General features: G+C 35.6%; 1 protein-coding gene across 5 annotated transcripts in view; it reads right to left on the bottom strand.

Annotated features, from left to right (window-relative positions):
* tcf4 (transcription factor 4) overlaps positions 1–18,214 on the bottom strand; it is a 207,657-nt gene that overhangs the window by 17,858 nt on the left and 171,585 nt on the right. For all 5 annotated transcript variants that reach the window (XM_079581248.1, XM_079581249.1, XM_079581247.1 and 2 more), the window contains one exon: positions 13,901–14,095. In XM_079581248.1, coding sequence (XP_079437374.1) covers positions 13,901–14,095 — 195 coding nt within the window. The remainder of the gene's footprint in view (positions 1–13,900; positions 14,096–18,214) is intronic.

Here is an 18,214-nt window from a genome sequence, read left to right as displayed (position 1 = left end):
TATAACTCACCTTACATCACATGAATGATCGCATTTTGAGGGACTATCATTTTTGTCTTTTTTCTTCTGGATTTTTGTCTTTTTTTTGCTGGATATTTGTCATTTTTTCTTCTGGATTTTTGTCTTTTTTCTTCTGGATTTTTGTCTTTTTTCTGCTGGATTTTTGTCATTTTTTCTTCTGGATTTTTGTCTTTTTTCTTCTGGATTTTTGTCATTTTTTCTGCTGGATTTTTGTCATTTTTTCTTCTGGATTTTTGTCTTTTTTCTTCTGGATTTTTGTCTTTTTTCTGCTGGATATTTGTCATTTTTTTCTTCTGGATTTTTGTCTTTTTTCTGCTGGATTTTTGTCATTTTTTGCTGGATTTTTGTCATTTTTTCTGCTGGATTTTTGTCATTTTTTGCTGGATTTTTGTCATTTTTTCTGCTGAATTTTTGTCATTTTTTGCTGGATTTTTGTCATTTTTTCTGCTGGATTTTTGTCATTTTTTCTGCTGGATTTTTGTCATTTTTTTGCTGGATTTTTGTCATTTTTTCTGCTGGATTTTTGTCTTTTTTTGTTGAGTTTTTGTAATTTTTGTCTTTTTTTGGGTCAGTTTTTAGCTTTTTTTGTTGCGTTTACATCCTCATTTTCTTCTCGTTTTTTGCCTCTGTTTTGAAGAAGCTTTTAGATTTGGAAAATTTGGAGAAAACATGTTCAGGCCCTGTGTCAAAAATCCTGAAATATCCCTTTAAAACCTGACTTTCATCATACCTGGACTGGACTAAACCAGGACTAAACAAAGACTTAGGACAGTCTTTTATCCCAAGATCAGATGTGCTGCTGCTCCAGAGCCCACAGCGGTGAATAAACTATAGTTGGGCTGCTCGATTATTGAAAAAATAATAATCACAATTGTTTTAGTCATAATTGAAATCACGATTATACAAGTTGTTGCCTTTAAAAAAAGAAAAGTGGATCTAAGATGGCGGCTCTGACAGATGAGTTGGATGTGATGGATCCGCTGAAGCAGCCCCGGAGAAGCGCCGCAGCAGGACGCCCCGCTACTCCGGGAACTCACCCCCCCCCCCCCCCCCCCCCCCCCCCCCGCCATTTCTCAACATATGGGCCCGTGCGCGGGAAGCGGCGGCTCCGCGAGGCGTTCACGGACAAGTGGGATATTCCGGACGCCTCTGCAGTGTCTCCGGGCTCAGACTCACTACAGATGAAACGTCCCTTTAACCTTACGGTAAGAAACACAGAGACGGACCCGACCACGTGAGCCGAGTGAAGACCCAGGTCACAGTCTGTGGTTTCTAATGGAGTCTGCTTTAAATCCAGGTTTAATCCTGGTTTAGTCCTGGTTTAGTCCAAATTTAGTCCTGGTTAAATCCTGGTATTGTCAGAGTTTAGTCCTGGTTTAGTCCTGATTTAATCCTAGTTTAGTCCTAGTTTAGTCCTGATTTAATTCTAGTTTAATCCTGGTTTAGTCCAAATTTAGTCAAGTTTAGTCCTGGTTATATCCTGATTTAGTCCAAGTTTAGTTCTGGTTAAATCCTGGTTCAGTCCTAGTTTACTCCTGATTTAATGCTGATTTAATCCTGGTTTAGTCCAAATTTAGTCCAAGTTTAGTCCTGGTTCAGTCCTAGTTTAGTCCTGATTTAATGCTGGTTTAATCCTGGTTTAGTCAGACTTTAGTCCTGGTTTAGTCCAAGTTAAATTCTGGTTTAGTCCAAATTTAGTACTGGTTTAGTCCTGGTATTGTCAGAGTTTAGTCCTGGTTTAATCCTGGTTATATCCTGCTTAGTTTAGTGCTGATTTAATGCTGGTTTAGTCCTGTTTTAGTCAGACTTTAGTCCTGGTTTAGTCCTGATTTAATCCTAGTTTAGTCCTGGTTTAGTCCAAGTTTAGTCCTGGTTCAATCCTGGTTTAGTCCTGATTTAATGCTGGTTTAATCCTGGTTTAGTCCAAGTTTAGTCCTAGTTTAGTCCTGGTTTAGTCCAAGTTTAGTCCTGATTTAATGCTGGTTGAATCCTGGTTTAGTCAGACTTTAGTCCAAGTTTAGTCCAAGTTTAGTCCTGGTTCAATCCTGGTTTAGTCCTGATTTAATTCTAGTTTTCGCTTTACATTGTCTCATGTAAAGCGCTTTGTGACCATGTCTGTGAAAGGCGCTATATAAATAAAGATCTTCTTCTTCTTCTTCTTCTTCTTCTTCTTCTTCTTCTTCTTCTTCTTCTTCTTCTTCTTCTTCTTCTTCTTCTTCTTCTTCTAGTTTAGTCAGACTTTAGTCCTGGTTTAGTCCAAATTAAATCCTGGTTTAATCCTGGTTTAGTCCTGGTTTAGTCCTGATTTAATCCTAGTTTAATCCAAATTTAGTCCTGGTTTAATCCTGGTTTAGTTCTGGTTATATCCTGGTTTAGTCCTGGTCATATCCTGGTTATATCCTGGTTTAGTCCTGATTTAATTGTAGTTTAGTCCAAGTTTTATCCTGGTTATATCCTGGTTTAATCCTGGTATTGTCAGAGTTTAGTCCTGGTTTAATCCTGCTTTAGTCCTGGTTTAATTCTGGTATTGTCCAAGTTTAGTCCTGGTTTAGTCCTAGTTTAGTCCTAGTTTAGTCCTGATTTAATTGTAGTTTAGTCCAAGTTTAATCCTGGTTCAATCCTGCTTTAGTCCAAGTTTAGTCCTGGTTTAGTCCGGACTAAACGCTCCCTGTAGTGGACTTTCCCGCCGTGCCCTGCGCCCTCAGGTGTGTGTGTGTGTGTGTGTGTGTGTGCATGTGTGTGTGCATGTGTGTGTGTGTACATGTGTGTGTGTGAAATCCGTCTCTCCCTGACAGCCTCCATTCCTCGGCGGCGGTTTTCACGAGCCGCAGCCGGCGCTCTTGACCCAGAAATCTCCCTCTGCTTAATGAGCTCATTCACTCGGCACCGCGGGAACATCCAGAACCTCCGCCGCGGCACGACGCGCCGGCGAACCAGACGCCGCGCTTTGTCTCTTTCAATCCGCCCGCTCGACGTGATCCATAAATAAGTAAATATCAGTGTGTGTGCGAGGATCCTCCAGGTTAGTCGGCGCGGTTGCCAGATAATTCACTGCAATCGAGTCAGCGTGGCCGTTTTGACAGCTCATAATCAGACAATTGCGATGGCCTCAGTGCGGTTTCCCCTCGGGGACTTGATGCCCGAAGCACAGCGCGTTATGAGCGTATGAGAGTGGCTTTAACTGGCTTTAACCTCTTGACTCCCGCCTGAACCGAGAGGATCGTTTTCCTCCCGTCATCAGATGTTTTTTCTTTTTCACTTTTTTGTTGGGTGTTCAACTCATTTTTGTAACTTTTTTGTCATATTTTTGTCATATTTTTGTCATTTTTATTGTCATTTTTTTGTCATTTTTTAGTCCATTTTTCATCATTTTTTTTTTTTTTTGATAACATTTTGTCACATTTTTGTCATTTTTTGTCATTTTTTCATCACATTTTTGTCATTTTTTGTCAATTTTTTGTCAATTTTTTGTCAATTTTTTGTCAATTTTTCGTCAATTTCTTATCACATTTTTGTCATTTTTTGGTCATTTTTTTGTCATTTTTTGTCAATTTTTTATCACATTTTTGTAATTTTTTCGACAATTTTTTATCACATTTTTGTCATTTTTTGGTCATTTTTTGATCACATTTTTGTATTTTCTTTGTCAAGTTTTTGTAATTTTTTAATCAATTTTTCATCACATTTTTGTCATTTTTTGTCATTTTTTTGTCATTTTTTTATCACATTTTTGTCATTTTTTGTCACATTTTTGTCACATTTTTTGGTCATTTTTTTGTAAATTTTGCATCACATTTTTGTATTTTATTTGCCAATTTTTTGTCACATTTTTGTCATTTCTTCGTCCATTTTTTATCACACGCCACGAAGCGCCGGCGAACCAGACGCCGCGCTTTGTCTCTTTCAATCCGCCCGCTCGACGTGATCCATAAATAAGTAAATATCAGTGTGTGTGCGAGGATCCTCCAGGTTAGTCGGCGCGGTTGCCAGATAATTCACTGCAATCGAGTCAGCGTGGCCGTTTTGACAGCTCATAATCAGCCAATTGCGATGGCCTCAGTGCGGTTTCCCCTCGGGGACTTGATGCCCGAAGCACAGCGCGTTATGAGCGTATGAGAGTGGCTTTAACTGGCTTTAACCTCTTGACTCCCGCCTGAACCGAGAGGATCGTTTTCCTCCCGTCATCAGATGTTTTTTCTATCATTTTTTTGTTGGGTGTTCAAGTCATTTGTGTACGTTTTTTGTCATATTTTTGTCATATTTTTGTCTTTTTTTTTGTCATTTTTTTGTCATTTTTTAAGTCCATTTTTCATCATATTTTTATTTTTTTTTGGTAACATTTTTTTTGTCATTTTTTCGACAATTTTTTATCACATTTTTGTCATTTTTTGTCAATTTTTTGTCAATTTTTTGTCATTTTTTCGCCATTTTTTCGTCATTTTTTCATCACATTTTTGTAATTTTTTGTCATTTTTTTTGTCATTTTTTTGTCAAATTTTTGTCATTTTTTTGTCAATTTTTCATCACATTTTTGTCATTTTTTGTCAAATTTTTGTCATTTTTTCGTCAATTTTTTATCACATTTTTGTATTTTCTTTGTCAAGTTTTAGTAATTTTTTGTCAATTTTTTGTCATTTTTTTGTCAAATTTTTGTCATTTTTTGTCAATTTTTTATCACATTTTTTTCATTTTTTTGTCATTTTTTGTCATTTTTTATCACATTTTTGTATTTTTTTTGCCAATTTTTTATCACATTTTTGTATTTTCTTTGTCAAGTTTTTGTAATTTTTTGTCAATTTTTTGTCATTTTTTTGTCAAATTTTTGTCATTTTTTGTCAATTTTTTATCACATTTTTTTCATTTTTTTGTCATTTTTTGTCATTTTTTATCACATTTTTGTATTTTTTTTGCCAATTTTTTATCACATTTTTGTATTTTCCTTATCAAATTTTTCTAATTTTTTGTCAATTTTTTGTCATTTTTTTGTCAAATTTTTGTCATTTTTTGTCAATTTTTTATCACATTTTTTTCATTTTTTTGTCATTTTTTGTCATTTTTTATCACATTTTTGTATTTTTTTTGCCAATTTTTTATCACATTTTTGTATTTTCTTTGTCAAGTTTTTGTAATTTTTTGTCAATTTTTTGTCATTTTTTTGTCAAATCTTTGTCATTTTTTGTCAATTTTTTATCACATTTTTTTCATTTTTTTGTCATTTTTTGTCATTTTTTATCACATTTTTGTATTTTTTTTGCCAATTTTTTATCACATTTTTGTCATTTTTTCGTCCATTTTTTATCACATTTTTGTCATTTTTTGTCACATTATTGTCATTTTTTATCACACGCCACGAAGCGCCGGCGAACCAGACGCCGCGCTTTGTCTCTTTCAATCCGCCCGCTCGACGTGATCCATAAATAAGTAAATATCAGTGTGTGTGCGAGAGGATCCTCCAGGTTAGTCGGCGCGGTTGCCAGATAATTCACTGCAATCGAGTCAGCGTGGCCGTTTTGACAGCTCATAATCAGACAATTGCAATGGCCTCAGTGCGGTTTCCCCTCGGGGACTTGATGCCCAAAGCACAGCGCGTTATGAGAGGCGGCACTGGCTTTAACCTCTTAACTCCCGCCTGAACCGAGAGGATCTTTTTCCTCACGTCATCATGTTTTTTTTTCCATCATGTTTTTGTTGGATATTCAACTCATTTTTGTAACTTTTTGTCATTTGTTTTGTCATTTTTTTAGCACTTTTTTATCACATTTTTGTATATTTTTTAACATTTTGTCACATTTATGCATTTTTTTGGTCAATTTTTTATCATTTTTTTGTCTTTTTTTCAAATTTTTTGTCATTTTTTGTCACATTTTTTAGTCATTTTTTAGTCATTTTTTTGTCACATTTTTGTCATTTTTTTGTTGTTAATTTTTTATCAATTTTTTGTCTTTTTTCCCCACATTTTTGTCATTTTCTGTCACATTTTTCGTCCATTTTTATCACATTTTTTGTCATTTTTTCGTCATTTTTTAATCAAATTTTTGTCATTTTTTGTCAATTTCTTGTCACATTTTTGTCATTTTTTGTCACATTTTTGTAATTCTTTTTTTTTTTTTATCACATTTTTGTCTTTTTTGGTAACATTTTGTCACATTTTTGATTTTTTTTGTCAATTTTTTATCAATTTTTTGTCAATTTTTGGTCAATTTTTTATAAATTTTTTGTCACATTTCTGTCATTTTTTGTCAATTTCTTGTCACATTTTTGCCACTTTTCTATCAATTTTTCGTCACTTTTTTGTCAACGTTTTCTCACTTCTTTGTCACATTTCCATCACTGTTTTCGTCTCAGTTTTGTCACTATTTTCTCACCTTTTTTCCAGAAGCTTTTTTCCTGGGGTAAAGCCAAACTGGAGAAAATGTGCTCTGTTCAGGTTTGAGTTAAGGACTTAAAAGAACAACATAAACATCTTGTCCGTCTAAACACTGCAAACCTTGTAGTCCAGATCTCTACAAACACAAGATAAACTCCTCGTATTGATTTAACAGCTCATATTTCAGTCCAACTCCAGATGCCCTTCAAATCTAACCCAACAAAAGCAAAAAAAAAACAGATTCAAAATGCATTCACAACTGTAAGAAATTCAGGGAGTGTGTTCATCCCTTGTTGTCGTCGCGGTGTGTTCAAGGACACGGTGCGATTTGTGATTGCAGGCCGCCGCCGGGAGGATCCCATTTACAAGCTGCCGCGTCTCGATTCGAAACCCCCCCCCCCCACAAACGGGAGGGTTTTTCACAGGGATGAAGGAATCGGCGGAGCTGCCAGCTGTCCAAACTCCGGCGTGCGACTGCCCTTGAACGCGGCACAACAAAAGCAAATCCGGCCACAAACAACCGCGTCCCTGAGTTTGTCGGTGCAAATCTTCCCGCACGTATCGCTCCCCCCCCCCACTCGTTCTCTGCGCCCCCCCCCCCAACTTCTCATAAACGACGTTCGGACACGGCGCTCGCTGCTTTCGCCTCGTGGGGTCACGTGATTCTGGCGGAGAGAGCGTTGAGCAGCTGCGTCCGAATCGCCCACAGAAAGAAAGAGCTACAGAGGAGATAAACTGCAATAAACACAAAGCAAAATGAAGAATCCACATCCACTTAAAGGGACTGTACGGAGTTTAAAAATGTTGAAATGATGTGTTTTAATCCCCCTACATGTTCTAACAATGTCCTGATATGTAGAATGAGATTTTTTGTCACATTTTGGTTGAGTTTTTGTCACATTTTGTTGAATTTTTGTCAAATTTTTGTTATTTTTTTGTTATTTTTATTTTTTTTATTACTTTATTGTGCCATAAGTTTCATTTTTACAATTTACACAGTTAGCGTGTCAGAATTAACACAAATGTTTTTTATTTTATTTTATTTTTTTGTCAAATTTTTGTTGAATTTTTGTCACATTTTTTGTTGAATTTTTGTTGAATTTTTGTCATTTTTTATTGAATTTTTGTCACTTTTTGGTTGAATTTTTGTCACTTTTTGTTAAATTTTTGTCACATTTTGGTTGAATTTTTGTCACATTTTTGTTGATTTTTTGTCACATTTTTATTGAATTTTTGTCACTTTTTTGTTGAATTTTTGTCACATTTTTGTTGATTTTTTGTCACATTTTGGTTGAATTTTTGTCACATTTTGTTGAATTTTTGTCACATTTTTGTTGAATTTTTGTCACTTTTTTGTTGAATTTTTGTCACTTTTTTGTTGAATTTTTGTCACTTTTTGGTTGAATTTTTGTCACATTTTTGTTGAATTTTGTCACATTTTTTGTTGAATTTTTGTCACATTTTGTTGAATTTTTGTCACATTTTGGTTGAATTTTTATCACATTTTTGATAGATTTTTTGTCACATTTTGGTTGAATTTTTGTCACATTTTGGTTGAATTTTTGTCACATTTTGGTTGAATTTTGTCACATTTTGGTTGAATTTTTGTCACATTTTTATTGAATTTTTGTCACTTTTTGGTTGAGTTTTTGTCACTTTTTGGTTGAATTTTTGTCACATTTTTGTTGAATTTTTGTCACATTTTTGTTGAATTTTTGTCACTTTCGCCTCGTGGGGTCACGTGATTCTGGCGGGGAGAGCGGTGAGCAGCTGCGTCCGAATCGCCCACAGAAAGAAAGCGCTACAGCGGCGATAAACTGCAATAAACACCAAGCAAAATGAAGAATCCACATCCAGGGGACACTTAAAGGGACTACACGGAGGTTAAAAATGTTGAAATGATGTGTTTTAATCCCCCTACATGTTCTAACAATGTCCTAATATGTAGAATGAGATTTTTTTGTCACATTTTGGTTGAGTTTTTGTCACATTTTTGTTGAGTTTTTGTCACATTTTGTAGAATTTTTGTCACATTTTTGTTATTTTTTTGTTATTTTTATTTTTTTTATTACTTTATTGTGCCATAAGTTTCATTTTTACAATTTACACAGTTAGCGTGTCAGAATTAACACAAATGTTTTTTATTTTATTTTATTTTTTTGTCAAATTTTTGTTGAATTTTTGTCACATTTTTTGTTGAATTTTTGTTGAATTTTTGTCATTTTTTATTGAATTTTTGTCACTTTTTGGTTGAATTTTTGTCACTTTTTGTTAAATTTTTGTCACATTTTGGTTGAATTTTTGTCACATTTTTGTTGATTTTTTGTCACATTTTTATTGAATTTTTGTCACTTTTTTGTTGAATTTTTGTCACATTTTTGTTGATTTTTTGTCACATTTTGGTTGAATTTTTGTCACATTTTGTTGAATTTTTGTCACATTTTTGTTGAATTTTTGTCACTTTTTTGTTGAATTTTTGTCACTTTTTTGTTGAATTTTTGTCACTTTTTGGTTGAATTTTTGTCACATTTTTGTTGAATTTTGTCACATTTTTTGTTGAATTTTTGTCACATTTTGTTGAATTTTTGTCACATTTTGGTTGAATTTTTATCACATTTTTGATAGATTTTTTGTCACATTTTGGTTGAATTTTTGTCACATTTTGGTTGAATTTTTGTCACATTTTTGTTGAATTTTTGTCACACGGCGCTCGCTGCTTTCGCCTCGTGGGGTCACGTGATTCTGGCAGAGAGAGCGGTGAGCAGCTGCGTCCGAATCGCCCACAGAAAGAAAGAGCTACAGAGGAGATAAACTGCAATAAACACAAAGCAAAATGAAGAATCCACATCCACTTAAAGGGACTGTACGGAGTTTAAAAATGTTGAAATGATGTGTTTTAATCCCCCTACATGTTCTAACAATGTCCTGATATGTAGAATGAGATTTTTTGTCACATTTTGGTTGAGTTTTTGTCACATTTTGTTGAATTTTTGTCAAATTTTTGTTATTTTTTTGTTATTTTTATTTTTTTTATTACTTTATTGTGCCATAAGTTTCATTTTTACAATTTACACAGTTAGCGTGTCAGAATTAACACAAATGTTTTTTATTTTATTTTATTTTTTTGTCAAATTTTTGTTGAATTTTTGTCACATTTTTTGTTGAATTTTTGTTGAATTTTTGTCATTTTTTATTGAATTTTTGTCACTTTTTGGTTGAATTTTTGTCACTTTTTGTTAAATTTTTGTCACATTTTGGTTGAATTTTTGTCACATTTTTGTTGATTTTTTGTCACATTTTTATTGAATTTTTGTCACTTTTTTGTTGAATTTTTGTCACATTTTTGTTGATTTTTTGTCACATTTTGGTTGAATTTTTGTCACATTTTGTTGAATTTTTGTCACATTTTTGTTGAATTTTTGTCACTTTTTTGTTGAATTTTTGTCACTTTTTTGTTGAATTTTTGTCACTTTTTGGTTGAATTTTTGTCACATTTTTGTTGAATTTTGTCACATTTTTTGTTGAATTTTTGTCACATTTTGTTGAATTTTTGTCACATTTTGGTTGAATTTTTATCACATTTTTGATAGATTTTTTGTCACATTTTGGTTGAATTTTTGTCACATTTTGGTTGAATTTTTGTCACATTTTGGTTGAATTTTGTCACATTTTGGTTGAATTTTTGTCACATTTTTATTGAATTTTTGTCACTTTTTGGTTGAGTTTTTGTCACTTTTTGGTTGAATTTTTGTCACATTTTTGTTGAATTTTTGTCACATTTTTGTTGAATTTTTGTCACTTTCGCCTCGTGGGGTCACGTGATTCTGGCGGGGAGAGCGGTGAGCAGCTGCGTCCGAATCGCCCACAGAAAGAAAGCGCTACAGCGGCGATAAACTGCAATAAACACCAAGCAAAATGAAGAATCCACATCCAGGGGACACTTAAAGGGACTACACGGAGGTTAAAAATGTTGAAATGATGTGTTTTAATCCCCCTACATGTTCTAACAATGTCCTAATATGTAGAATGAGATTTTTTTGTCACATTTTGGTTGAGTTTTTGTCACATTTTTGTTGAGTTTTTGTCACATTTTGTAGAATTTTTGTCACATTTTTGTTATTTTTTTGTTATTTTTATTTTTTTTATTACTTTATTGTGCCATAAGTTTCATTTTTACAATTTACACAGTTAGCGTGTCAGAATTAACACAAATGTTTTTTATTTTATTTTATTTTTTTGTCAAATTTTTGTTGAATTTTTGTCACATTTTTTGTTGAATTTTTGTTGAATTTTTGTCATTTTTTATTGAATTTTTGTCACTTTTTGGTTGAATTTTTGTCACTTTTTGTTAAATTTTTGTCACATTTTGGTTGAATTTTTGTCACATTTTTGTTGATTTTTTGTCACATTTTTATTGAATTTTTGTCACTTTTTTGTTGAATTTTTGTCACATTTTTGTTGATTTTTTGTCACATTTTGGTTGAATTTTTGTCACATTTTGTTGAATTTTTGTCACATTTTTGTTGAATTTTTGTCACTTTTTTGTTGAATTTTTGTCACTTTTTTGTTGAATTTTTGTCACTTTTTGGTTGAATTTTTGTCACATTTTTGTTGAATTTTGTCACATTTTTTGTTGAATTTTTGTCACATTTTGTTGAATTTTTGTCACATTTTGGTTGAATTTTTATCACATTTTTGATAGATTTTTTGTCACATTTTGGTTGAATTTTTGTCACATTTTGGTTGAATTTTTGTCACATTTTTGTTGAATTTTTGTCACACGGCGCTCGCTGCTTTCGCCTCGTGGGGTCACGTGATTCTGGCAGAGAGAGCGGTGAGCAGCTGCGTCCGAATCGCCCACAGAAAGAAAGAGCTACAGAGGAGATAAACTGCAATAAACACAAAGCAAAATGAAGAATCCACATCCACTTAAAGGGACTGTACGGAGTTTAAAAATGTTGAAATGATGTGTTTTAATCCCCCTACATGTTCTAACAATGTCCTGATATGTAGAATGAGATTTTTTGTCACATTTTGGTTGAGTTTTTGTCACATTTTGTTGAATTTTTGTCAAATTTTTGTTATTTTTTTGTTATTTTTATTTTTTTTATTACTTTATTGTGCCATAAGTTTCATTTTTACAATTTACACAGTTAGCGTGTCAGAATTAACACAAATGTTTTTTATTTTATTTTATTTTTTTGTCAAATTTTTGTTGAATTTTTGTCACATTTTTTGTTGAATTTTTGTTGCATTTTTGTCATTTTTTATTGAATTTTTGTCACTTTTTGGTTGAATTTTTGTCACTTTTTGTTAAATTTTTGTCACATTTTGGTTGAATTTTTGTCACATTTTTGTTGATTTTTTGTCACATTTTTATTGAATTTTTGTCACTTTTTTGTTGAATTTTTGTCACATTTTTGTTGATTTTTTGTCACATTTTGGTTGAATTTTTGTCACATTTTGTTGAATTTTTGTCACATTTTTGTTGAATTTTTGTCACTTTTTTGTTGAATTTTTGTCACTTTTTTGTTGAATTTTTGTCACTTTTTGGTTGAATTTTTGTCACATTTTTGTTGAATTTTGTCACATTTTTTGTTGAATTTTTGTCACATTTTGTTGAATTTTTGTCACATTTTGGTTGAATTTTTATCACATTTTTGATAGATTTTTTGTCACATTTTGGTTGAATTTTTGTCACATTTTGGTTGAATTTTTGTCACATTTTGGTTGAATTTTGTCACATTTTGGTTGAATTTTTGTCACATTTTTATTGAATTTTTGTCACTTTTTGGTTGAGTTTTTGTCACTTTTTGGTTGAATTTTTGTCACATTTTTGTTGAATTTTTGTCACATTTTTGTTGAATTTTTGTCACTTTCGCCTCGTGGGGTCACGTGATTCTGGCGGGGAGAGCGGTGAGCAGCTGCGTCCGAATCGCCCACAGAAAGAAAGCGCTACAGCGGCGATAAACTGCAATAAACACCAAGCAAAATGAAGAATCCACATCCAGGGGACACTTAAAGGGACTACACGGAGGTTAAAAATGTTGAAATGATGTGTTTTAATCCCCCTACATGTTCTAACAATGTCCTAATATGTAGAATGAGATTTTTTTGTCACATTTTGGTTGAGTTTTTGTCACATTTTTGTTGAGTTTTTGTCACATTTTGTAGAATTTTTGTCACATTTTTGTTATTTTTTTGTTATTTTTATTTTTTTTATTACTTTATTGTGCCATAAGTTTCATTTTTACAATTTACACAGTTAGCGTGTCAGAATTAACACAAATGTTTTTTATTTTATTTTATTTTTTTGTCACATTTTTGTTGAATTTTTGTCACTTTCGCCTCGCCGCGGGTCACGTGATTCTGGCGGGGAGAGCGGTGAGCAGCTGCGTCCGAATCGCCCACAGAAAGAAAGCGCTACAGCGGCGATAAACTGCAATAAACACCAAGCAAAATGAAGAATCCACATCCAGGGGACACTTAAAGGGACTACACGGAGGTTAAAAATGTTGAAATGATGTGTTTTAATCCCCCTACATGTTCTAACAATGTCCTGATGTGTAGAATGAGCCTCTGAAATCCTGCACTGTCACTCAGAAAGGTGTTGATTCGATGCACAAGCTTAAACCTCTTACCACCCGCCTGAAGCAAATGCATTCTGTCCTCTTTGGCTGTTATATAGGGCTGTGTAACACCTCATTTGAAAGCTAAGACCCACAAAACTGATCTTTTTCCTCGTGCTGTTGCTGTGTTGTGTCACCTTTTTTATGTTTTTTTTTTTGTCCCATTTTTGTTGAGTTTTTGTAGAATTTTTGTTGAGTTTTTGTCATTTTTTGTTTAATTTTTGTCATTTTTTGATTGGTTTTTTGTTGAATTTTTGGTGAATTTTTGTCACATTTTAGTTGAATTTTTGTTGAATTTTTGTCACATTTTTGTTGAATTTTTGTCATTTTTTGTTGAATTTTTGACACATTTTTGTTGAATTTTTGTCACATTTTTGTTGAATTTTTGTCACATTTTTGTAGAATTTTTGCCACATTTTGGTTGAATTTTTGTCACATTTTTATTGAATTTTTGTCACATTTTTGTTGCGTTTACATCCCTGTTTTCTTCTCATTTTTTGTGGCTGTTTTGGTGCTTTTTTCCCAAGAACCTTTTTGATTAGGGCAAAGCCAAACTGGAGAAAACGGGATCCGTTCAGGTGGGAGTTACGAGGTTAATATACAGACTGCAGTTACGCATAAGACCTGAGGTGGCAGTAGTGAGCATAAACTGACCAACTTGCATCTAACCCCTTTAACATCATCTTATAAGATCTTTATGATGAAGACGCCACAGAAATGATATGAAAAGGACAAAATGTACCTCGACGTACTTTAGCATTGTGCCTGGCTATTCATTTGTATGGAGGGATTTTAAAGGTAAAAAACAAGGCGATAATCTGCAAACTTAAAACATAAATTTAAATCTGGCTTAATCCGTTTTTTGACGCCGGCGCGGTCCTACCATGAGCGAGTGTCGGCCGGACAGCAGGCCGGAGCCGTAGCCCGACTCCAGCGTTGCCATGACGCCGTTGTGCGCTCCCAGCAGGCTGTGCACGTCGCTGTGCGAGCTCAGGCCGGGGGAGGGGCCCACGGCGTGGCTGCGCAGCACGTGGATGGCATCGTCCAGCCGCTCCAAGCGATCCTCGATACGGCTTTGCTGCAAAACACAGACGAGCGGCGTGAGAGAGAGGTTTAGACCTGTTCCTCACAGAAGAGCGGCGTGAAGGAGAGGGTCCACAAGCTTCAGGGTCTGCAGCTTCTCTGAGCAACAGTTACTGAGAAGAGGCTGAACGGCCTTAAAGGAACAGGCCTCCGTTTTTACATACTGAGATATGTTCTTACCTGAGCTTTGACGAGTTCTTTAGGACCTGTCTGATCTTTCCCCGTGCCTTCAGTCACGTAAACACAGCGCAGACGGCGTTAGCATTTAGCCTCTCCCTCTCTCCTCTATAGCTCCAAAACAGGTCAAGATAGAAGCTACCAAGCTCTTCCACGTTTTCCCTATTTAAATATGGTTACGTGAAGTAATAATTACAATAATAATGCATCTGTTTCATATAGCGCTTTTCTGGACACTCAAAGACGCTTTACATTGCACTATTCATTCACTCCATACCCGGTGGTGGTAAGCTACTATTGTAGCCACAGCTGCCCTGGGGTAGACTGACGGAAGCGAGGCAACCAGTCTGCGCCATCAGCCCCTCCGACCACCACCAACCACTCACTCACTCACGCATTACATTCGCAAGGCGTCCTGGTGTTACCAAACGGTCTCCCATCCAAGTACCGACCAGGCCCTTCCCTGCTTAGCTTCCAAGGTCTGACGGGATTGGGCAGAGCAAAGGCGGTAATTATACTTTGTGTGTTCCACTACAAAGTATAATTACACAAAATTAAACAATGTGGATTTTAAAAGGGGGAACTATATTGTAAGTAAGGGATAATGTATAGAACGCTGGTCATTATCGGGAAAATAAGCACCTTCAGGGCGAAACAAGACCGGTTCGCCCTGATAATGACCAGCGTTCTATACATTATCCGCTTATTATTATTGCCAACTGAACACACACAACATAAACTTCGTACGCTTTTATGAAGGTCGAAAGGTTTATTTAATGACTTCCGCGACAAATAGTTCCCAAAAGTTTGCGCGTTGCTCGGCAACGTTTTGCTAGGCTAGAAGCAGCAAGGCTAGCAGCTAGCCTAGCTACTTAGCTGAAGGTGCAGTTGGAGGAATGGTGGTGAATCTCTGGGTAAGTTGAAAGTCAGACTCACGTTAACTTCACGAGCGAATCCCCGACTTCTCTCTCAGTGACGGGACAGAGATTGTGTCGCTACTACGTACGTGTGGAGTGATATGAAAGCACAAACTCATTATTTTTCTCAGACGTCCTTTATCAGAAAATAATGACCGGTAGAACGTTGGGAAATCCCATTCAAATCAACGGAGCTTCTACTTACGTTGTGAAGAGACGTATAATAAGGCGTAATAATACCAGGAGTAGTTCAAAATCCGTGCAGTAATCTTCCCTTTACTGTGCAGATGCCAAACTACTCCTGGTATTATTACGCCTTACAATATAGTCCCCCATTTTATCCGCTTAGAAAATCCACATTGTTTAATTGTGTGTAATTATACTTTGTAGTGTAACACTTCACGTAACCATATTTAAATAGGGAAAACGTGGAAGAGCTTGGCAGCTTCTATCTTGACCAGTTTTGGAGCTATAGAGGAGAGAGGGAGAGGCTAAATGCTAACGCCGCCTGCGCTGTGTTTACGTGACTGAAGATCAGACAGGTCCTAAAGAACTCGTCAAAGCTAAGGTAAGAACATATCTCAGTATGTATAAACGGTGGCCTGTTCTTTTAAAAAGCAGATATAAAGTGGCAGTTTGGTCCTAAGCGTCACATCACTGTAATAAAGATGACAGTTTTTGCCATATTAGTGTTAGCTACTGTCACTTTCACACATGTGTTTTAATCCAACAAAGACCCAGACACCGTTATGGGAGGCAATCTCCCTAAAAGTGGCGTCAAATGTCATGAAAACAGGCCCCAATGAACAGTTTCAGTTTGTGGGAGCAGGACATAAGCGGGATGATGCTTTCCCGGGTCAATTATCAGAAATAATGGACACTTTGCTTCACGTTGGACGGTTCACGCCTACGTCATCGTTATTTCTGATCATGGACACCTCATCGGGAGTTATCCTTACTTATTTTATTGTATCAGACGATGGCCTGTATTTGTGACTTTGCTTTATACCCACAGTAGATTAATAAGTCCATGTTTGTGCAGTTTGAAGCTTGGAGCCGTTTGACCAGAGCAGCTGCTCTCACACTGAGGCTGATGGAGCCTGCGGTCACACGGGTCAGTGTGATGTTTATGCTGCAGGAGGATCTGCAGGACGTGAGATCAGGTCCCTGTCTCACCTCCACCTACAGCTGCTCCCCTTTGCTCTGCGTGTGATTTCTTATACTTTAGATGTGTAACTTTAAACTTTTAAGGCAAGACACTGCAGGTGAATAGGGAAAAAATGTATATTTACAGATATCAATTTGAAACTGTTGCTGTCGATCACTGGCATAAATGTAAGAAAAAAATACATTGCAAGTTTTCTGTCATTTTATCTTTTCATATAAGAACAAGGTGTTTTATGCCTAAAAATGCCCCAAATTTCCCATCTTTTCGGCGACGAAATCTGAATAATGGATAGAGCTACATTCAAATTTATGGTTTCATTTTATTGATGAATGAGTTGCCAAGACTTTTTCAGAGGGGATTTAGGATTTCTTGCTTAGTTTTGAAATAAACTGTTTTTTAGTGGAAAATTTTGGAAAAATTTAATTTTCGCCTTATTTTTTGACATTCACAACTCAATAAATGGGGCTTAGGGATTAGATAATAAAAAAAACCTCTGAAAAAATCTTCCAAATATTGTTCAGTCCGAGGCTGGAAAATGTGAAGTCTTTAGGTCCGACTGACGTGGACATAGTGTCGCCACAATGACAGAAAAATGTGTTTTGAGAAAAAGGCCCTTGAAATTGCATTGTCCCATATAAGTCTATGGGGGAACATTGAATCAGCGCAATATTTAAACATGTTATTGTGAAGATTAGGCATATTTTCTGTTTCCGGGTGAAAGCTTGTATGTTCAGAGACCAATTTGGCCCAAAACCTGAAAACTGAATAAATTGAGTTTTGCCTGTAGTGTCTCCCCTTAAGTGAAGTAATTGAGCAAACTAGACCATTTCAGTTTTGGTGTTCTTATAAATCAATATATCAGCATGTGGAATAGGGTTGTGCCGATGTACGATGTCATCGACCATCGTGATGGATGAGCGACATCTCGATGTAGAGCCACTATCGTGATGCCACGCCCCCTCCTGTCAGAAACAGGCACTGGTCTTCTGTGGGCCTTGTAAACCTACAAACTTTGCAGGGATTACACTGTAAATTAAATCACGAATATAACTAATATACGCGCTAGTGTCAGTACCTGTCAGAAGACATGATGTGTTAGCTGTAATATCAAAGTAAAGACGCTGCGCTGCTCTATTTGACGCGCAGGTCTCTCTCTCTCTCTAATAAGCTTCACTTTAACCCCGCGTGGTCTCGCTTTGCTTCGTACGAAAACTAAACTAGCTGAGCGCGCATGGGTTTCACGAAGGACCGAGAGAGGAGAGAAAGAGGCGGTGCAGGAGGTACGAGCTCACGGACCGGGCGGCGCGAGGAGCGGCTTCAAAAACGTAAACTACGACGCAAACTTGTACATATTGTCCCGCTCACCCACTGTTTCTTAAACATTACGTTTACATTGAGCAAATGCAAATAATAAGCTCCGATTTACATTTGTATTAGTGTGATAAGAGTCTTGGTATAGATACAGACGGCATCTCGTCATAGAAGGGGGCGTGGCTTCACCGAGGGGGAAAATAGAATCTTTAGAGAAACACAATTTTTCACTCTTTCTAGCCATTTTCTGGTGGAATATCAACTTATTTATCACACATAAATAAAGTGAGGTGTAAATCGGGCCTCACAGCAGATCGTTCTGTAGAAGTGAAAAAACGGCAGTTGTAGCTAGCGCTAGCTAACCGTTAGCATTAGCCCGATGCTAACATGTAGCATTATGTTAGCATTCTCCGTTATTTATGTATTTATGGGCTGTTGAACCACTTTGCTCCTCCCCATGTCTTTGTATCTTTATTTAGTAGAAAACTATATTCATAATTCAGCGTTTGCTACAGTAGTTTTTGAATAATTAGAGAAAGTT

Source organism: Gobius niger (genome assembly GCF_951799975.1).
Source record: "Gobius niger genome assembly, chromosome: 22".
NCBI lineage: Eukaryota > Metazoa > Chordata > Actinopteri > Gobiiformes > Gobiidae > Gobius > Gobius niger.
The sequence above is the reverse complement of the archived record's forward strand: the minus strand, read 5'-3'. Positions and strand labels throughout refer to the sequence as shown.